This window comes from Enhydra lutris, unplaced genomic scaffold (assembly GCF_002288905.1).
Source record: "Enhydra lutris kenyoni isolate GAN:26980312 unplaced genomic scaffold, ASM228890v2 scaffoldscaffold25, whole genome shotgun sequence".
NCBI lineage: Eukaryota > Metazoa > Chordata > Mammalia > Carnivora > Mustelidae > Enhydra > Enhydra lutris.
The window spans coordinates 19,737,505-19,761,266 of record NW_019154109.1 but is presented as its reverse complement, the minus strand read 5'-3'; the positions used below and the strand labels follow the sequence as shown (position 1 = coordinate 19,761,266).

Below are 23,762 nucleotides of genomic sequence, written 5' to 3'. Positions count from 1 at the left end.
ATACACTATAGAGTATTATGCCTCCATCAGAAAGGATGAATACCCAACTTCTGTAGCAACATGGACGGGACTGGAAGAGATTATGCTGAGTGAAATAAGTCAAGCAGAGAGAGTCAATTATATGGTTTCACTTATTTGCGGAGCATAACAAATAACATGGAGGACATGGGGAGATGGAGAGGAGAAGGGAGTTGAGGGAAACTGGAAGGGGAGGTGAACCATGAGAGACTATGGACTCTGAAAAACAACCTGAGGGTTTTGAAGGGGCAGGAGGTGGGAGGTTGGGGGAGCCAGGTGGTGGGTATCAAGAAGGGCACGTACTGCATGGAGCACTGGGTGTGGTGCAAAAAAATGAATATTGTTACACTGAAAAGAAATTAAAAAAAAAAAAGAATGTTAGTTCATTGGTTCTTCAAATTTTTTAGGTTATAGGTTTGAGCCAATAAATGTAATATGAAATTGGAAAAAAGATGCAGGCAGGTATTAATATTATAGTCATGCAGCAGGATTTCTTTTCCAGGAAACTTCAATCTTTGCTCTTAAGGTTTTCAACTGATTGGATCAGATCCGCCTACACTATTCAGGGTAATGTGCTTTGCTCACAGTCAACTTAGGGTAGATGTTAACCACATCTGCAAAATACCTTTACAGCACCACTGGGATTACTGTTGATTAAATAATGGTACAAATGCCTAGTCAAACTGACACATAACAGCAACCATCACAGCCCTGACTCAGAAATTTCACTTTCAGGGGCGCCTGGGTGGCTCAGTTGGTTAAGCAGCCTTCTCCTGATTTTGGCTCAGGTCATGATCTCAGGGTCCTAGGATCAAGCCCCATGTGGGGCTTTATGCCCAGCAGGAACTCTGTTTGAGATTCTCTCTCTCTCCCTCTGCTCCTCTCTCCTGTTTCCAAAATAAGTAAGTAAATCTTAAAAAAAAAAAAAAAGAAAGAAAGAAAGAGGGGCACCTGGGTAGCTCAGTGGGTTAAAGCCTCTGCCTTTGGCTCAGGTCATGATCCCAGGGTCCTGGGATCGAGCCCCGAGTCGGGCTCTCTGCCCCGCAGGGAGCCTGCTTCCTCCCCCTCTCTTTCTGCCTGCCTCTCTGCCTACTTGTGATTTCTCTCTCTCTGTCAAATAAATAAAATCTTTAAAAAAAAAAAAAAGAAAGAAAGAAATTTCATCTTTGGGAATTCATTAGGGCAAAGATGTATGCCTATGCAGCGGAAATGCTCAAACATTATTGTTCAGTATGGTTTGATAGGGGCCCACCTAGAAAACCCACAAATATCCCTTGGACTTTTCCATGCCAAACCTGCAGACATAGCCCAACGACACTTGAATAAGCACTGTCAATGATAACTCTCATATTCATATAACGCTTCAAACACATCCATGATTCCTGAGATCAAAGTCCACCTCTTTCTAAGACACCAAGAATATTTACTAGCTATATTTCTATTTATTTTGGGGCTCTTGATTCTGGGAAACCTCCTCTTTTGCCAAGTCAGATAAATACATCATGGGGGAGGGGGGTCACAGAAAGAAATTAAAGCTATGATCCTATACCTAGGAATGAGGGCAAAAGGTCTAGAAGCCTAAAGTTTTTGCTGATATGTTAACCCAGTTTCCGACAATAACAACAAAAAAATAAATTGAGGTATTTAAAGTTTTTTTTAAAAAGTAAGGTTAAGAGTTTAATTGTAGAAAAATGCAGTTAACATATTCCAAGATTTCTGTCAGATGAAGAATTTAATTCTTGTTATCCTAGATTAGTAATTATGCAGAGAAGACTGGCATATGTTGAATTTTTAGAGGAAAACTTACAGCGGAACTCTTAATAAAGTTCAAGAATCACACGGGGACCAAAAACTTCTGAAAGGAGAATTTTATAGGCAAGCTGTTAACCCTTTGGCTGTCAAACACTCTGTCCTACACCACACTGCGCAACTGCACATCTAGGGGCGAGCACCTTACCTAGGGGATGGAATCGTACAGATCTCAGGAGGAAATGTTTGCCACAGTCTCTTTAGCACTCTACAGTTATTAAGGATCTGGTGGAGATCTCTCTCAATCTCAGACTTTACTGAAGTTACAAAATAAAAGTTTTTTTTTTTAATGGCTTCCCAGGCTTTACAAAAATGTCCATTATGTTTGTTCATCATTCAAATGCAGTATTTTAGACTCAAATGCAAATTAAGCCCTTAGGTTAATAATCATAGACTAATACGGTCAGATCTAATCTACTAAAAATCCTGGATACATCGCTGCATATATTATTTTCATTCACAAGTTAAAATTCGAATCAGAAATCCTTTGTAAAAGTATAACCAAAAATTACTACACAATATAATAAATCTATCAGAAACAAGGTGGTTAAAAAGCAAAGGTAGTGTAAATATATATATCTTAACACTATTCTTAGATTAAATATTATTTTGATAAGTAACATTTGGCTCTATCCAGTTTTCTAAAGTACGTAATAGAGTATATATAAATATACACATATGCAAATGCATCTACAGATCTATAACAAAAATTATTTAAACTTATTATTTTCCCTGAAGCTTAGTGACCTCAAGAAGACTGACTGATACAAGGATAATCATAGCAAAAAAATAATTGAAGAATTTTAGTCCCTGGTGTATTGTGAGAGAGAAAGAGGGAAAAAAAAACAAAACACCTAAACTGAATACTTGATTATTGAAGGCCATCCTCATAAGCAAAATATTTTCCCTCAATTACACCTAATTATTTAATTGTTTACACTTACTAATGAAATGAAACAACACAAAACAAACAACTGTAAGGGGCTGTTTTTCAGCAAGTGCATAATCATCAATCAACATATACAGAAAGATTTTTAAAATTATATGAAGCTGGTCTGTTTAAATAGAAAGGCATATTTTATCCCAATCAATGCATAAAAGTAAAATTATCCATAACTGAGGCATGTTTCTCTGCTATACAGTTCAGCTGTAATGATCCCCACACACTGTACTTGCACATCAATTATGATAATCATAATCACGGTCGTTAAGCTGAATGTTCATTATTATCAGGATGCTGGTGACAGCAGATTCAATCACCGGGTGCCATGGGCAAGCAGTCCCAGTCCCACCCAAGCTTCTGCAGACAGCGATGTGCCACATTAAATCTATGATGTGTTCCACATCCCACTCCATTCCAAAAGCCATAGACGGTAAAGGTCAACTTTATGTTCTGTGCAATATGCTTAGGTTCTCTAAATTAATTCTTTGGAGTACTAGATATTTTTATGCTTTGTAGCTTATGAAATCCTGTTTAGGACCAAAATGCATGTGAAAATAACAAAAGGGGCTGCCCTACTGTTGTAATTCACCTACAATAAGGCATATGAAGAAAGGCTCCATCAACATGAACCATCTTAAAAGTCTCTTTCTGAATTCTGCAAACGTGGAAAAACATGAAATAGTTCCATTAAAATCAGTCATCTAAAATGCATATGAGAACTCATTCCAATTCAGATAAAGGCCTTAGACTATTATTTCTGCTCCAGTAAATATGAACATATGTGAATGTTTTGACAACCAAAAGAATGTTTTTAGTATACTGAATTTTTGTATTGTCCAACTTGTTTAAATCTGCCCAAATAGATTAAACTAAGAGTGACTGACTGGTATATCTCCTTATTGAATTTCACTTCTATTTTAGATATTGATATAAGCACAGTAGTTTATAAACACCAATTATTTACCTGAACTTAAAGTTTTGCCATTAGGACACAGGCCTAGAATCTAACAACTGGGGGCTTTTACAGATTAAAGAAATGTGAGTAAGGAAGGGAAGGAAAAATAAAGTAAGATGAAAATAGAGAGGGAGGCAAACCGTTAAGAGGCTCTTAACTCTAGGAAACAAATTGAGGGTTGCCGCACAGGAGGTACTTAGAGGGGTGGGGCAACTGGGCATTCAGGAGGGCACATGATGTGATGAGCACTGGGTGTTACATGCAACTACTTAATCACTAAATTCTACCTCTGAGACTAATAATACAGTGAATGCTACCCAAATTGAATTTAAATAAAAATTTTTTTAAAAAGGTACAACTTAAGTTGATTAAAAGTTACCATCACTAATTACATAAAAAAGAAATGTTTTATTACATTTTTTATTATAGATTTCCATGCTTTTAAGAAAAATGATGTATGTTATTTTTCATTATTGATTTTCATACTATGAAGAAAAAACTGCACTATTTGCTCTCCTTTGTTGACTTTCTGATGTCTTTGTATAGTGTTCTTCAGATCAACAGCATTAAAAATAAATATTAAATAATATTTGATACTTGATTTAATGTGAATGTGATTAGAGAAGGAGTATCTAATTAACATTTTATTTTCTCTCAACTGATACCTTTAACACTGTGTAACAAATGACTGGAAAATTATAACCTCCATGCTTATAGGTGAGAGAAGAAAAGGAAACTCTCCATGTAGATAATCTAAAACATGATGGAAGAGGTGGAGAACAGGAACCAACTATATTTAATTGAGTTGTTTCTTGGTTGAAATCAATTTATTGCTTTCAAATAAATGTTACATATGCTTTAAATGTTTGTAAAGAGTCTATCTTCCCACAGAAAAAGCATAAAACCAGATCAGCCTTTTCTTCTTCAATATTTTGACCTTAACAACTCTAGCCTCCTTAAAACTATCCTTACTCCACTAATAATGAATAAATTGTGGTCTCCAACCTTATTAATCAAGAAACTAAGTTTTTAAAACTAAAGAAAAAGAAGCCTTCATTTAGCAATTTACTGAACCTAATTCTCACCCAAATGACATCAAATCAAAATATAAATTATGTCTAACAGTTGTAAGATTAACATACAAACAACAAAATGGCTACCTCTCTAATGTGCTGATTACATTAGCCACACAGAAGAGTAATTTGTTTAATCTATTTATTTGAAGAGATCAGAAAGTAGGAAGAAATAAGAAGGAAGGGAGAGAAGATGGGAAAGATGGAATTTCAATTTTCATTTAGTATTTTTCTACATGCTTTTATGTAGGGTTAAATGGATTCATGATTTATAATTCATGATTTATTGACTTCTTACTAATTTTTATTATATTTATTAAGACTTCTCCCTATACTTTTCTCTCTTAATTTTCAGAGTCTACAAGAACAACTGAACAACTATTTGCCATTAATGTTTTAAGTATGTATACTTTTTAAAAGTACAGAGGCACACCACAATTCCTCAAAAGAACAAAATAAACTTTTTCTCTTTAGTGTGTATCCAAAAGTGTCTATATTTCCATGAATTTGCTTACTTCTGTAAGATAGATGCATATTCTAAAATATGTTAGAATGTATGAGGTGAATTGGTCATCTAAAACCAAAAAGTATTATATTATTTTAGGAAAGAAACATTTGCACAAGGGTCTTATTTACTCAGAAGCAGCTTAATGTCCTAAGGTAAGTCATTTATATTTGAAGAAATGAGCACTTCTTTGAATTAAATAAAATGGTGGGAGGGCATAAAAGCAAAAAGATGTTTACATCAAATAGCAAATGAGATGTAGATCACATTACATACATTCAAAATATGAAATTAAATAGTTTGAAAATTATATTTATCCCCTATTCCGAATGGTTACCTATCAGGTAAAAACAAATGCCAAGAATAACACTGTCACCAGTATTTAGGTTTTCAATCAGTAAGCCGAATTGAACTACTCACTGTACCTATTCCCTATGATGTGGAATTACTTAGTATTTTAGATCATTTTTTAAGACAGAGGACTTAGCAGGTGGAAAAGAAAAAGGCACTTTCTAAAGTATCTGTGTTACTCCCCAGCGACTTACCCATATTTATAATGCCCTAAAAATAGACTTTTCCTTATAGTTTGATAAAATAAAGAAAGATCTCATTTTTCTTAAGGGTCTAACATATGTTTTCCTCTTGAGTAATGAGGATATGTCTGCAACTTGTGTTTTCCTTTTCATCTTTGCCATCCACAAGCTGAAATTCCTATCACTTAGCACTGCCATAATGGTTTCCTTTATTTTGTGAGTATAGACACTGTTCTCATCTAAGATCATTTCCTTCTATTTTTATTTCTAAAATATAAGCTTTACTGTATTTGTATTTGCCTTTTAGTAAGGTGTCTTAAATCCTTCCGGAAGGAGACTGTGTGTAAATGAGTAAATCCTCTTCGACAGACTATTAATAGGACCAATACGTCCGGTATGCTCTATGGATCTCAGTGGCTTTAACCCCTTTCCAGAAAGTCACTTACAACTTCATTTTATCTGCGTAACTATTTCTATAAATAAGTTATAGTTTCTGTTAGATAATGGGCTTAACACATAGTAAAAACTTCCCTTTTACCTCATTGTGTAAGACACCTTGGTATTTTCCCTATTCAGAAAATTTTCTCTAAATGCTAACAAATGTAACTCTAGAATCAATAAATATTTGCTTTCTTCTCTTCTGTATCATATATATATACATATATACATATATAAATATCACATATATTTCTATCTATTCCTATCTATCTACATACCTGCCTGCTTATTTACTTATCTATCTACATACACACAGAGATTGAGAGAATCAAGAGATCAAGCACTGATCTCCACGTCTGAGAGCTTGGCTATTCTTGATCACAGATTCAAGTTTTGACCCTGGCTGGCTTTGGCAAAGCCATGATGTATACCATAGATCATAGGATAGCTGAGTCATTACACATAAAAAACATGTAACACTAAAAAACAAAAACACAAATCTCTTACTGGCTAGAGAAGTTAGCAGTGTTATCTTTACATGAAATAGCTATAAATAATTTTATAACCATGAAGGTGTTAACCGTATGAGAATATTTATGTTTGTTGTAATCAGTGCGTTATTTTTAGCCTTTCAAAACGAACATCATTTTTTTAATGTTGCACTAACTTACCTTGTCACTGATCCATTTCTTGGGATTTTCATCTCTAAAATGACGACTTCCATAAGAATTGGGACCATACTTGCTTGACGAATGCATTAATGGGGTGTACTTTTTATTTTTATGGTGAGAAGAAAATGGCAAAAACCTGAAAGAACATTTAAGTGATGTTAATTTTGTTTCTGCAGACATTTTATTAAAAACATTAGAATTTAGAGAAGTAGTAAAGCATAGTGAAAATAAAACATGGTTTGGAATCAGAATAACTGGATCCACTTTGACTTCTGCCACCATCTCTGTTACTTTTATGAATTTCATTTCTTATTCAGCAAACGGAGATAGTAAGACTTTTTTCGCAGAATTTTTATAAGTCTCAAATATTCTAGAAATACAGAAAATTTTAAAGAATAAATTTATCAATTAATGATGCCAGGTAAATAAAAATTCACTGTATAAATAAAAATGTTTTTTAATTTCAAAAGGGCATCCAAAAATAAAAGGAATCCCATTATAGGAAATTCTCACTGAAACGGGTTTTCTTCAAAGTTTTTTTCTTTTTTTAATTGAGGTAAAATGGACATACAAGATTATATTAGTTTCAGGTATACAACATAATTTGATATTTGTATATATTATGAAATGATCATTGCAAGTCTAGCTAACATCCTTCACCATACATAGTTATCTTTTTTTCTTGTGATGAGAAGTTTTAAAGATTTACTCTCTTAGCAACTTTCAAATATGGAGTACAGTATTATAAATTATAGTCTCCATTATACATTACATCTCCATCTGTACCTTAGGTCCTAATAACTTACTGGTTTTATAACTGGAATTTTGTACCTTTTGACTCCCTTCACCCATTTCACCTACCCACCACCCCATATGGCAACCACCAATCTGTTCTCTGTATCTATCAGCACTTTTTTTTTAAGATTCCACGTAGAAGTAAGATCTCATGGTATTTGTCTTTTCTCTGACTTATTTCACTTAGCATAATGCCTTTGAGATCCTCCATGTTGTTACAAATGGTAAGATTTCACTTTTGTTTATGGCTGAATTATATCCCATTGTATAAAACACTCTGTTTTTATACATCCACTGATGGACATGTAGTTTGCTTCCATATCTTGGCTGTTGTAAACAATGTTGCAATGAACATGAGGGTGCATATACCTTTCTGGGTTAGTGTTTTTGCTTTCTTCAAATAAATATCTATAAGAGATAGATATTTGGGATAATATGGGAGTTCCAGTTTTAATTTTTTGAGGAACCTCTATACTGTTTTCAATAGTGGTGGCACCAATTTACATTTCCACCAACAGTGCACAAGGGTCTCCTTTTTGTCTATATCCTTGCCAACACTTGGTATTTCTTTCTGATATTAGTCATTCTGACAGGTGTAGTAGGATCATACTCATTGTGGTTTTGATTTGCGTCTTCCTGATGATGAGTGATGTTGAGCATCTTTTCATATACCTGTTGGCCACCTGTATGCCTTTTTTGGAAAAAATGTCTAAGTCCTCTGTCCATTTTAAAATTACACTGTTTTTCTTTTTGCTATTGAATTGCATGAGTTCTTTATACACTTTAAATATTACCCCCCTTTTACAAATATATGATTTGCAAATATTGTCACCAATTCAGTAGGCTGACTTTTCATTTTGTTGATGGTTTCCCTTGCTGTGCAGCCTTTTATTTTGATGTGGTCCTACTTGTTTATTTTTGCTTTTGTTGCTTTTGCTTTTGGTGTCAAATCCAAAAAAATCATCACTAAGACTGATGTCAAGGAGCTTATTGCCTATGATTTTCTTCTAGGAGTTTCATGGTTTCAGATCTTAAATTCAAGTCTTTAATCCATTTTGAGTTAATTTTTGTGTATACAATAAGATGGTCATTCAGTTTCATTCTTTAACTCAGCAAAATAATGAAAGCATTTTTGGTAGGGGTTTTGAGTAATGGGGCTTTTGAGTCAACCATACAAGTATTCAGATCTTAGCTTTTGCCCTTGCTACCTGTGTTCCCTTACAGAACTTACCTGACCTCTATGAGATTTTACTTCCATATGGGGTTGTTGTAAGGAATGAGTAATTTCGTGTATGTAAAGCTTAACATGGAAGCTGAAAGAGCAAATGCCCAATAAATAATGGGGGTGCTAAAAGTAGAAGTAAATGTAGAAGTAGCCTGTTGTCATAGCCATCATCAGCATTATTATTTTAATGTGTTATGATCAACATAAAAGATCAAAATTTTAAGAACTATATAATTTTTCATGGAACATCTAAAATTATAATACGCTTTTTGAGTAATGTGGTAAAATGTTTAAATCCCTCACCAGAGTACTCTGAAATAAGAGTAAAGAAATTTTTTATAAAAAGTTATAAACCTATAAGAAGAAAGCAGAAGAGAAAGATGAAACAGGTGACAATACCAACAAATTTTTGCCAGGTGAAAAGCAGATAGGACATTCAAAAAACTGAAATCTCACTTCCAGAAGAGGGAGAGGCCAAAGGGGAAGGGAGATTTTGAAGAACCCCAGTGAAGCTCAAGATACCAAATGGGATATATGAATTTCAAATCAGTGTCTACTCCTTGAACTCTTCCCTTCTTCATATCTATGTGAACTGGCACTGGACTTAAATACTGTGTTCCGACGAATACATCATCTCAAAAAGACACTGGGAGTGCCCAGAGAAACAACTTCAAATATAGACATTTGAAGAACCCTTAATTAAAAGTCGATCAGTCAAAAAGTCACTCTCACATACAAATACATTTCTAGTCTGATTTTTAGCGTCTCCTTTAATATAAATCTACGAATGGATTATCAATTGGGGAAACTACCAACATGAAAGAAAGACACATATCCAAACATAAAAGATAGTCTGGAGGAAAGAGATTTAATGAAGGAAATAGGAGTAAACCTTAAAAAGTTTTATTTAATATAATCAAAGAGGATATGGTACTAATGAAGTTGGAGCTAGATGTTGTTTAAATAAAAGAAAGTAGAGAAAGGTATCTGGGCAATAAGAGAAATTTATATAGTGAAATGAAATATTCTGCTGAGAAGCATATTCTGAAATTCTGGCTTTGAAAAAATAAAGTTGAAGTTCAACAGAGTTACTGACCCATAACCATATGTCAATATTTTCACATACATTATCTCATTTAATTAAGACAAGGAAGGGTTTCTTTTAATCTCAATTGAACGGAAAATTTGATTCTTTGCCATTGCACTTATATATTTGTTTAAAAAACAATAAAGGAAAGCAGCATTAGTTCATTAATTTTCATACTTCTCTACAATTTCTTTTTAAGGTTTATTAATAAACTCCTTTTTAATATTTTTCCTAAGAAAACATCTCCAATGCTATTTAAAATATAAAAACAAACAGAACACGGAGCTTTGAATTACAAAATTACACAAGCATGTATTACACATGCTCTTGGGAAAACAGCTCTCATATAAGACAGATTATGGTCCTTCCAGTGCTAATTTGCACATGGGATGGACATCACACACACAAAAATTAATGTGGCCCCAATGTCCCTGAGTATACAAAGGGGGTGCTGTGAGCCGGCTGCTGCACTTACAGTTTTTATCACTTCTGAATTGCATTTTAATAGTACATTTTTCTTTTGTGTCTGAACAAAATTTGCTTTCTCAAGGGAATGGTTGGCTGAGAAGACAAGGCTGAAAGACTAAGTATTTTCCTGTCCACGAGTTAATTTTATTTCATTCAGCCATACTGTTTCACTGAAGTAACATTCATGTGTACTCTTAAGCATATGTACATATGTGCATATATAGGTATACATATTCAAAATGTTTAATGTTTTATAAACAATTTTCAAATATTTATCTTCAAATTTGGAAGAAATTATTTAATTCCAAAATGGGATTTGCTCTATAAAAGTACAAATAGCTATGAAAACCCTAAAAAATCAATTTAGTTAATAATCAAACTTTTAGATAAATACCAATTACTTTTTCAAAATGTTACCTTTTACCAGTTTTAAATATATATTCAGATTTACCTCATACTTGCAGTGATTTCTTTTCAATTAGCTGGATACCATATTAAAGAAGATATGGGTTAGCTTTTTATTTTATAACCTCATCAAAGATTCAGATCTGGAAGAAATTCTAAAATACAATGTGGAGACATAGTGGTTTCATGAACACCTCATTATCTGAATGTGTGGGCAGTTAGGAAAGAATTTATAGAGGTCTCAGGAAGCAAAAAATTTAAAAAAATAGTCAATTAGCTTCAGGGAAAATGGGTCCACTGCAAATACAAAGTCTTTAGTATTAATATACTTAATATTATTTTCCAAATAATAAGACTAATGAATTATCTTTTTTTCTCTTATAACTCCCTCTTACTTTCCCCCCTTTTTTATAGTCCAACTATTGCCACTCATAATTCTAGGTTTTCCTCTGATCTGTTTATTTCACTGCCAAATAACTAAAATCTGCAAATTATGAAACCCTCTTGCCTACTAACCCAAGCCTATATTCTTCAGCCCAGCTGTCAGGCTTCTTAGAATGCACTTGATCTGTTCAGTCTCCTACCACTTCCTGTCTGCCATTCCACTGATGCCAGTCTCCTCTTTCTCTCTGTCTTTCCATCCTACCTGTGTCTTTATCCATGTTTCTCTCTTCCAGATATGCTGATCCAGACCCTGCTCATCTTTCAAAATCCAGCTTAACACCCAGTTTTCCTAGGCAGCCTAATTATCCTACTCTAGTCCACACTGATTTCTCTACTGTCTTAATAAAATTCATTCATTAAACAAACATTAAATGAAGTACTTTTATATACTAAATATTTTGAAAAACACTGAGATAGAATGACGGAAAATGCACTATCCCTAAGAGGAATTCACCTTAGCAGGGAGTGGAGAATGAGACAACACAGGAGAATGTGTTAAGTTTTGTGTCTGATGTATGCACAAGAGGTTACTGAGGCAGAGAGGAAGGTTTACGTTTGTATATGCATATGTGTTAATAATATGCTTATCTTTGGAGGGTTTATTGGCAAGGAGCTGGGAGATGGGAAATAGAAAAGTTATCTTTTTCGACTGTGTGTGCAAAAATGAAAGACGTAGTTAGTCAAGTTAGGAAGCTGGTAGAGGCTATTTTAAACAAAAGAAAATATATACAAAGATACAGAGGTGAGGTAGAGCATAAAAAGGAATGCTAAAAGAACTGAGAGGGGTTCAACATAGCTAGAAATTGTGTTCTTTATAAAGGAAACAAAGTAGATCACGTAGAGTCTTATAGTGGATATGACTGCATGGTAAATAAGGAGAATATATATAGTTATATATTACAGATCTTTATACATTACAAAACATTTGTCTTTATGTTTACATTTATATTAAAGTTTGACTGCTCAGGAGGGGAGTTATGCAAGCCACGATGGGATTCTAGATAGGTAAATCGTCCCAAAATGGACATGGTGATAACAATTTAGAGATGCCAAGATACATGCCTATGAGAACACATCTCAAACATCAAACATGCCCTAGATCAGCCCTCTCTCTATTAAACAGCTCCTAGTAAAATATATGCATTAACACAGGGCAGGATAAAGGGACACTTTTTTCAGGATAACGAACATTTTACTGCAAGTTAGGAATTTGGTTCCAGACCATAATAAATTTTCCAATGAGCTATGCAAAAGAATGCAAATAAGGTTTTTTGCCTAGGCCAGAGGCAAGAGAAATAGTAAACCAGAGTAAGACAATACCTAACCTGAGCTGTAACAAATGGGTCAGACCGCATTAGACATATATGGAAATTGAAGAAGAGCAAGCAAGTCAGGGGCTGGTATGAGTAGATACTCAGAGGTTAAGAGCTTGGAACATGCACATAGGATCCTTTAAGTGTGTAGCTAATTTGCTTGGAAAATAGAAAGAATGCTTTTCAAAGGGTACATTCTGGCTCCTATCAGAACAGGCTAAGCTTCAACAGTTTTATCTTAACATCTGTAGGAACTATCGTCCCAGTGACTTTATTCTTTCCTTACTAATACTATTGCCAAAAGTAGGCTCATTATTTGGGCTCTAAGTTGCCCTGAGAGGCAGACTTGACCATAGCATTACAAAGGCTAACAAATCCGGAGGATCAAGGAATGGTGGCTGGTTACCACATTGCTCTCTTCAAACCATGCTGCTAAATCGGATGCTTTGTGATTCTTTGATACGAAGACATGTCCAACATTTTCCGCCTTTTATTGAAAAAAATATTTTTCTTATATATGAATTATAAAATAAATAAGAACTCTTATGTAATAAGGGCCTATTAACAGATCCACTTTTTCTTGTGGGAAAGGGAAACAAAAATACTTTTCCATCATCTCAGATTGATCATAAATAATTTAGTCTTCAAGTTTTTTAAAACCTCCTACACTTTATAGACTAGAAAATATAAAGTAATGAGATGATGGCATAGCAAATAAGGGCTTATGAATTTTACTGTCTTAATATTTGAGTAATTAAATTTCATATGTGCAAGCAGTAGTTTACTTCTAACTGTATTAAGAATGACTCTAAGATATTGCATGCACTACTGAGTTAATAAATGTTCAAAGAATCTCTCAGAAAATCAATTATCAGTTTTATCTTACGTACAACACAGAGTGGGAAGCATGCCATTATTTTTTCTTATAGCAATAGTTGTTGCTATAATGGGTTTTTGGGGGGACTTGGGGGGTTTTTGGTAGCAGAAGTACAGATATGCTCAAAAGATCAAAAGCTACATTAGTAAAGATCTTAGTGTATGAGCCGCCCCTCCCAATTATTAACAACACTGGAAGGGAAGACACTCCTCAATGGAGATACAGGAGTGAGCGCTAGAATTTACCCCACGATCTTTGCTTAAAATATTTGCAAAAAAAAAAAAGAAAAAGGAGCAAGGATTCAGAGCTTTGTAATGTTCAAAATAGAACAGTTATTTAGTTGTAGGTAAAGAAAGTAAAATAGGAGGGGGGAAAAAATCCACCCTGGGCTAATTAAGAGAAGGCATTTCCTTTAATTCCAGAGGGAATTTCTCTAGTCCATAAAACTTAATTGGACAAGAAAAGACACCTAGGTGTAAAAGTTTGGAAAGACGTGATGAAAGAATTGAAAGATTAAACATGAATCAAGAAAACTGATTTAATCTAATAGACCAATCAACAAATAATTTTCATGTTATCTTAAAGGTACACCTGCTCAAAAATGGTTCTATTAGACTTCAATATTACAATCATTATTATAACATAGAAAACAGTAGATTTAATGTTTTGAGGGCTGAGTTATAACCAGTTCATTTCTGCTCTCATTATCAGATGACTCAGTTCTCATTAACCAATCAGAGCTTTTTTTAAAAAAAGAGCACTTCGATAAAACACATAATTGGAAATATGCAAATTATTTTTGTCAATTATATTTTGAGACATGTTTTAGATTTGTAGTGTGTATAATTAATAATGAATATTGAATTAATATAATGAATAATGAATGTATATCATTTTGCAATATATCTAAGTGAAATTATTACGCTGTACGTTATAAGCTTACACAACACTATAGTCAATTATGTCTCAATACTGAATAATCTTAGCTTACTAAAACAATAATCAGGTTAAGTGACTCAGGTCTGATTCGTAAAAAGGGGTCATAAAAAGCTGAATATTTTTCCTTTAAATACAGACTAATCTAAATTTTAGAATAACCTTAGCAAATTAAGACTCTTCACTACGTTCAATATGGGAAATAAAGTATTTTTACTATAGGTATGAAGAACCCAAATTTCCAGATAAACCTAACATATAGCTCACTAGTATCAGTAGAATGATCTCAAAACATAGCCCACTGCTCTATGAAGATGTTTTAGTCCACTAGAATTTTGGTTGAAGAGATGTTAATGAAATGAGCAACAGATTGGGACAGGAATCAGATGGGCTTTATTTATGGAAGAAAACAGCTTTCACTGAGATTTTAATGTAATCATAGCTCTAAGTGTTTAATACATAAAGTATTTTATCCTTAGAATGGAATTCAGAGCAGAAATTTAAAAACTCATAAACTATTTAAACAGCAATCTCAATAGCACAGGTCTCTCCCCCAGGGTGGAGACAGAAATGAAATATTTAAGGAATGCAAATGGCAAGACTATCTGTTCATCTAGACAGTAAGCTTATATTGCAAGCTTCTAAATTTAAATGGAAAGACATATTTTGCCCTTCTTCCTACATTTTTCTTAGCTTAAAAAGAACAGAACTCCCAGATATATTATTATTAACAATCTCAAGGCATGCTTACTCAGTAATTTTATTATGGCTATGCAACAACTTTCTGACATATGTTTTGCAGAGTTGACTCTTCTCTAGTTAATTGTGAAAAATCTTTAAAAAATATCTCTGCTAAAAGATACTAAATTTAAATGTTCCAGCTAAGTAACAGTCACACAGGCTCTTCTTTCAGGCCATTTATATCAGATGTTTTAAACTTACAAAGATGCCAATATAGCTAAAAAGGATGAGCTCAGATATTTTAAGGACTTGTATAATTGACATAAAGAACATATAATTACACAGGTTAACTATACTGGAATTAAAATGAAAAAAACTTAATAAAAAGGAACATGTAATTAAGAAGGAATATAAGGCTGTGGGAAACACTTGTATAATTTATTGCTAAGAAGGTCTAAGGAAAAAATAAGCTGAATCTAAAAAAAAAAAATCATTAAGGAAAATAAAATATTCTTTGTTGAGTAATACTCCAGAGTAGCATATTCCAAACTATGATCTGTGGATGAGGAGATTTCTCAGCCAACTGTATTACTAGACCTATGAAGCCAGGAGATCTCTGTCTATCTTGTTTACTGCTCTGTCTGCAATGCCTAATACAGTGCCTGGCACATATTAGGCATGCAGTAATATTTGTTGAATGAATAGGTGAATAAGTCTGCAAAATACTATACATTATATGTTCCCTCTTTGAAGTTCACACTAAATAAAAGTCTATTTAAGACTGAGAATCCCTGTAAACGCCACATTAAAAAAAAAAAAAACAGTTTAACTGTTTTGAATATAACTTTTTCCTAATTTATTTGATAGAAAATTCATTGACATCTTCCAGACTAGCATTTTAAGAGACACAGTTTGGAAAATTCTACTGGAAGTAAGAGAAAGAGAAACAGAAGCATAGGACCCACCTATTACCGGGACTAAAAGGGTAATGTTAATAAAGATCAAAGAGAAATCACAATGTAATTCGGTTTTTTTGCTTGATTTTTCTTTCGATGAGAAAAATTTTAGTGACTGAATTAGAGAGATTAGGACAAAATAAATGAGAGTTCAAACTCAAGCTCAATACATTAAAAAAATAAAAATAAATTTTTTTTAAAAATTGGCACCTATCATCTGTCAAGTATTGCATTCAGTGTACTGCATCAGTCATGGGCTCTATTCTTGAGGATCTTATTACCTAGAACAAGGGTCTTCATATTTTAATCTGGAAGGATTAGGCAGGTAACACCAGTCAGTCAGATATAAAAACTAAGAATGTAAAAATCAATTATTGCCATGTGAGAGAGTGGGCCACTGTTTCTAGATCATCTAGTTTTTAATATAAGCTGGAAAATCTGGATTTTCAAAAGATTTACTTATCATTTTAAATTACTTTTCAATTAATTTAATTTTTAGAAAATTGGTAGGATCCAAATATAACACGTTTGAAGACTGTAAGCAACTCAGAAACCACTAGTTTGTAACCTCTGATTTAAAATTTACATGTGAGCACCTAGGAGTTTCAATGACTTCAAGGTCTCTAACTAAAATATATTGTATCCCACATTACTGAGCAGAGCTATGGATGAAATGCAAATCACTATCAGTTATTCTTAAGAAATTGTGACTATACCAAAGATGTTCCAAAATGTCTTTAAAAGCAAAAGAATACAGATTCTACAATACATAGGTAGCTTAACTGGATGTTAATTTTCAGCACAATTCTGAAGTGGACTATTAAAATTCTAGAAAAGTGGCGACATATATATATAGCATGGCACATATATGATACTGGCACCATTTTATTTTAATACTTTAATATGTCTATATTTTCCTATTTTACATTAAATTTTAAAATATGAACTTAAAAATCTTAAATTAATTTTAAAATAGAAATATCTGAATATTTTAATATGTATATATTTTATGCATATACACACACACATATATAAAGAGATGTATATACATATAAACATATATATCACCATGGGTAAGAGTAAAATTTTAGACAAGTGCCTGAAGTTTGGCAAAGAACTGGATGAGTTCTTTTATGATATCCTGAAGAACATGGGAGAAATAAGAACTAGCTGATAATTAAAGAAGAAAGCAAAGCTATCAACGAATGACTTCCCAGTGGCCAAACCCAATACATTCTTTTAATTCTCACTTGACTTGACCTCTGGATCATGCTGTTCATCCAGTCCTTGTAGTGAATTTTCTTTTCTTTACATCTGCACAGAATCTCCTGATGCTCTTGCTTGCTTTCTCAGTTTCTTGAGGGACTTACATATTCTGCCAACACCTTGTGTTAATGACACTTACCTTAACCAGAACGGTGCATTAGACTCACTGCGGAATATATCGCAAACACATCTGCCTGCTGAGTCAAAATATCTGTGACTGAGGGAGGCATATATATATAATTTTAAGCCTCAAGGTGATGGAGATGAGCAACCTAATTAAGAACCATGGTCCTAACATTAAAGCAACTCCAAGAAATCTATACTTAATCTTCTCTCTATATAGTTTTGCCCCTAGGAGATTTTTTCCACCACCAAGGTTTTAACTATTTCCTCTACAGTGATGATTTCCAAATCTTTATCTCTATATACAGTGTTTTTCTTTGACTCAAAACAAATATTTTCAAATGCTCACTAGGAATATCTACCCAGAGGCAAAATAGGAAATCTTAAACAGAGCTGCTCCCAAATTAAACTTATACCCAAAACCTCCATCTTATCAAACCTATAATTCTTCTTACATAGACATACTTCATCTTATTATACTTCGTTTTATTGATCTTTTCAGATATTGTGCTTTTTACAAACTGAAGATCTGCTGCAACCCTGTTTTGAGCAAGTCCATCAGCGCCATTTTTCTAATAGGATTTGCTCATTTCGTATCTTTGTGACACTTAGGTAATTATCAAAATAAATCAAACTTTTTGATTATTATATTGTTATAGTGATCTGTGATCAGTGGTCTTTGATATTACTATTATAATTGCTTTGGGGCACCATGAACTATGCCCATATAAGACAGGGAACTTAATAAATGTTCTGTGTGTTCTGACTGCTCTGCCAAACTGGCCTTCCCCCCATCTCTCCTTCTCCTTGGGCCTCCCTTCCCTAAGACACAAAAATATTGCAGTGAGGCCAATTAACAATCCTACAATGGCATCTAAGTAGTCAAGTGAAAGTTAGAGTCACATGTCTCTCATTTTAAATCAAAATCTAGAAATGACAAAGCTTAATGAGGAAGGCATGTCAACAGCCAAGAGAGGCCAAAGGCTAGGCCTCTTGCTCCACTCAGCTAAGTTGTGAAGGCAAAAGAAAAGTCCTTGAAAGAAGTCAAAAGTGCTTCTCTAGTGAACACACAAATGATAAAGAAATGAAACAGCCTTATTGCCAATTTTGTGTGGTCTGATAGAGACACAAAATTTTGGAGATATTTGGAGAAATTTTGTGTGGTCTGGATAGAATATCAAACCAGCCACAGAATTCCCTTAAGCCAAAGCCTAATCCAGAGCAAGGCCCTAACTGTTCAATTCTGTGAAGGCAGAGAGAGGTGAGAAAGCTGCAGAAAAAAGTTTGAATCTAGCAGAGGTTGGTTCGTGAGGTTATGGAAAGAAACCATCTCCATAATATAAAAGTGCCAGGTGAAGCAGCAAGTGATGATACAGAAGTGATAGCAAGTTCTCTGAAAGATCTAGCTCAGATAATTCCTGAAGGTGGCTGCACTAAACAACAGATTGTCAATGTAAACAAAATAGCCTTCTACTGGAAGAAGAAGATGCCATCTAGGACTTTCACAGCTGGAGAGAAGTCGATGCCTGGCTTCAAAGCTTTAAAGGACAGGCGGACTTTCTAGTTAGAAGCTGATGCAGCTGGTAAACTATAAGTTGAAGCCAGTGCTCATGTGCCATTCCAAAATCCTAGGGACCTTAAGAATTATGCTAAATCTACTCTGCCTGTGTTCTGCAAATGAAACGACAAAGCCTGGACAGCACATCTGTTCACAACATTAAAGCCCACTGAATATTTAAGCCCACTGACCACTCACTGACAATATACCTGGTCACCCAAGAGCTCTGATGGAGATGGACAAGACTAATGCTGTTTTCATGCCTTCACAGCATCCTCTCTGAAGCCCATGGGTCAATGAGTAACTTTGACTTTCAAGTCTTATTATTTACCAAATACAATTTTGTAAGGCTACAGCTGTCATAGATAGTGAGTCTTCTGAAGGATGTGGACAAAGCACACCGAAAACCTTCTGGAAAGGATTCACATTCTAGATGTCATTAAGAACATTCATGATTCATGGAAAGAGATCAAAATATGAACATTAATAGGAGTCAGGAAAAAGTTGATTCCAACCTTCATGCATGACTTTGAAGGGTTTGAGATTTCAACAGAGAGAGTAGCCACAGATTTAGTAGAAATAGGAGAACTAGAATTATAAGTGGAGTCTTCGTGATCAAACTTGAACAGATGAGGAGTTGCTTCTTATAGATGAGCAAAGAAAGTGGTTTCTTGAGGTGCGATCTACTCCTGGCAAAGATGCTGTGAAGACTGTTGAAATGACGACAAAGGCTACAGAATACTACATAAACTTAATCAATAAAGCAATGGCAGAGTTTGAGAGGATTAACTCCAATCTTGCAAGAAGTTCTACTGTAGGTAACATTCTATCAAACGGCATCGCATGCTACAGAGAAATCGTTCCTGAGAGGCAGAGGTAATTGATATGGCCAATTTCACTCGTCTTAAGAAATTGCCACAGCCACTCCAACCTTCAGTAACTGCCCTGATCAGTCAGCAGCCATTAACACTGAGGCAAGACCCATAATGAGCAAAAGATTACATCTTGCTGGAAGCTCAGATGATGGCTAGCATTTTTTAGAAATAAGTATTTTTATTTTTTAATTTTTTTTATTAGAAAAGAATGCTTTATTATTTTTTTTTTAGAAAAGAATGCTTTATTAACCACCCTTACACATTTAAATATTTAGAGCCTTTTGAGTTTTTGTTTGTCTCAAAATTTTATTTAAATCCTAGTTAGTAAACATGTAGTGTAATATTGGTTTCAGGAGTAGAATTTAGTGATTCATCACTTACATACAGTAATAAAGTATTTTTAAATGAAAGTATGCACATTTTCAGACATAAGGCTGTTGCATACACTTAAAAGACAACCTACAGTGTCAATGTAACTTTCAATTGCACTGGGAAACCAAAAAGTTCATTTGACTTGCATTATTACAATATTCACTTTATTGCATGGTCTAGAACGGAACCTGCAATATTTCTGAGGTATGCCGGTATTTTTTCCTTAGTCAAGGAAGGGTATCACCATCTGGCCAATCAACTCAACCGGAAGCTATCAAGTCAAGGCACTAAAAGGATTCTCTGCCTGGCAGCCCTCAATCTGAAGAAATATTTTCTCATGGCCCTACTCCCATAAAACACTGTATTTGATATAATATAATACACCCTTCCCAAGATCACAACTGTGATTTATATATACACGTGTATGTTATGCTTTATTTTATATATGCTAGTTTTATTTATATGCTTTATTTATGTTAATTTAACATATCCATTATATTAACACATATTTATTATTTATTGTGTTCCAATCCTATGATTTACGTGGGCTAGTCTGATTTTATAAATTGAGCAAAACAGATTCTCTTTCAGGAATTTGAACTGAAAAACAGAGCTAGCTGTGGGTTCTAGGCTGGAAGGTTATACTGAATCAAGTCTGGAATGGCCATAATAACTAAGCGTAAGCTGAAGATTTATGAGAAAGAAACTACTAGCAGATAAAGCTAATCTGTAGAAAGGAGGTAAGAGGCAGAAAGCAGAGAAAACCAGAGAGGACACTAGAGAGAGAAACCATGGCCCTGCAGCCCACGAGGTCACTCTAGGCCAATTTTTCTTTGGTTCCTCATATTTCTGTAAGATTACTTGCTGTATCTTTTCAGACACACCCTTACCTTTTTCAGTTACCTTAAATAGGATCTTTGTCCTTTGCAGCTAAGGAAGCTCTAAGACAGTGATTCTAAATATATCTGTGCCCTTAACCAACCATCTACACCCTAACGGACTGTTTCCTAGATTCAATTTAGGGTTCAGAGGATTCTACCTATAAAGTTGTCTTTCAAACTTTCCATTACTCTCCGCTACCAATGTCCTTGTTCTACTGCAGTCCTCTTTATCTCTGAACTGGACGATGGTAATGGTCCTCTAACTAGTCTTTGTCACCACTGACTCCCATATCTTCACCAAGAACAGAGCTAATAGAGTGATATTTTTAATCTATCTGACCCCCCTCACTCCAGTGATGGTTTTATACCATAAAAGGCCTTTTATATGATTCTTCACCATGGTTCACATGGCCCTTTACGCTCTGGTTCTACCCAGACTTTCCAACTGGTCTCTGCCCCCTTTCATGAGGTACCAAAGCCATGAGCTGAGCTTCACAAAGTACCTCAGAAGGCGAGCTGAAATCCACAGAAGCCACGCACTCTGTACACAGAGATGGCGTTATACAGGCTACCTCCTCTCCCTGTTCCCCTTGCTCTGTCTGAAAAATTTCTTTTCAGGCTTCAAGTTCCTTCTAACTCCAACACATTTTTAAACACTAAACCGAATCAGGAAAATCTGGGCTGTATAAAAGCCATACCAATACAAGAATGCTGAATATGGCACAAAATTACTATACTTCTTCCAAAAGAGAAATTCCATGGACCTCATCCACTGACCTAAAGTTCTTTGGCAAAAGTTGATATAGCATATGTCAAGGTAATATATTAGGAAGCGTGCATAGAATCTGATAATACCTAACTAAAAGACTACAAATGTCTTTTTATGACTTGTTCTATTACATAAACCAAAAGTATATTTAATATTCTAAGGATATCACTGAAAGTATTCCAAATTTTCACCATTATGTTGATGTTATAAATCTTAAACTTCTTTAGCCTTAGATGTTTGCAGAAACAGAATTCTAGTATTCTGTGGTCATTTATTTATAAAATTTTTTTTTCAGGTTAATAGTGAACAAAACAAGAGCCCAGTTCCCACAGCAGAGCCAAAGTAATAAAGGGCTTTTTTGTAGACAAATTCTAGAACTTCTTAATTATACACAGGCTTATTATCTGTATCTCCAGTGTTATAAAGTACCAGAACTTCATTAGAAAAATTAAGCTGGAAAAATGAAGGCAGCACTTTGTAAATTTCCAGTGGAAATTAGCTGGGAGAGGCAGAGGAATACTGGATCAAAAGAGGGTAATCATGCTTAACTGTGCCCTAGAGCACCCGCATGCTTAATACGATTTGCACAGTAACTACCTCTCCTATTACTGCCTGTTTGGAGTATTCTGTGTTAATGGGGTTAGCTAATTTAGTATTTTAACTTAAAAAGGCTCTGCTGATTAATAAATGTTGCACACTGTGCTAGTAATTAAAATAAATGGAAGAGTTACAAATAAAAGTTGAATTGTTAAGAAAACATTATCTGAAAATATATGATAATCCCTATTTATCATAATACAATAACAGTTCAGAAAATATGCAAATTATAAAGGTCTAAAGTGTTTGAAAATCCCAAAAGTCAAAAAAGTTTTGAGATATGTTAAATTTATTTATCACTACTCTTTAGTGAAAAATATAACCAGATCTCTCTCATCTCTATGCATTTTTTAAAATGCCCTTTTTAAAAATTATTTAGATCTAGTTTCTTAACCTTTCCCAAAGCATTTTTCCAATGGTAACTGTCTATTAAATGATACTGATACTTTATTAGAAGCAATAATAAAAGGTTTAAGAATGACTTATCTATTTACCAAGATTTCTGTCTAAACCGGGTTGCAAAGCTGAGGGAATAAAGGCAGATACGTACGATTCACAGTTGCTGAATATTTTTCAATAGTGGCAGCAAATGGCAGAGTTCAAGAAATGGAGTTTGTTAGTTTTGCTTTCCTACTAAATGTGTACGGGATGTGTCCCATTTCACCTAATCTGAATAACGGAGGGTGACAGAAGAGGCCATCCCAGATGCCACTTTGGCAAAGGATTATTTTGAGCTAAAGGCCCTTGAAAAGAATAGGTACAAGAAACATGATCTGAATTCCCCCACCCCTTGTTTTTCCTTAAAATCAGGACATAACATGCCCATAGGACAGCTGACTTCCCTACATCAAGAGGAAAGAAATGTTCTTGCTACCAGAGATGAGGAGTCGAAGCCGAGAGAATTTTGTAAAACAGAACTTGTTAAACAACTTTTGTCTTCCTTTGGTCTCCCCACTCATTTTATTTTTCTACAACTGTTTCTCATTGTATACAAGCTATACAAGCTAACGTATAAGCACTTAGGACTTGTCACTTAGGGGGTGTTTACTTCCTTGTGGGGCTCCTGCGTCACATAATACTTATTTTTAATAAATGTGTGTGCTTTTTTCCTATTATTCTGTCTTATGTCAATTTAATTTCCAGGCCCAAATGAAGGCCCTAAGGGGTAGAGGGAAAGTTTTATCTCCCC

The 23,762-nt window shown here is 34.3% G+C and overlaps 1 protein-coding gene across 1 annotated transcript in view; it reads right to left on the bottom strand.

The window, feature by feature from the left end:
• The window catches only part of LOC111151113 (spermatogenesis associated 17), a 182,653-nt gene that overhangs the window by 50,678 nt on the left and 108,213 nt on the right, over positions 1-23,762 (bottom strand). Inside the window, exon 9 of the mRNA XM_022508896.1 lies at positions 6,946-7,081. Within this exon, the coding sequence (XP_022364604.1) occupies positions 6,946-7,081 (136 nt within the window). The remainder of the gene's footprint in view (positions 1-6,945; positions 7,082-23,762) is intronic.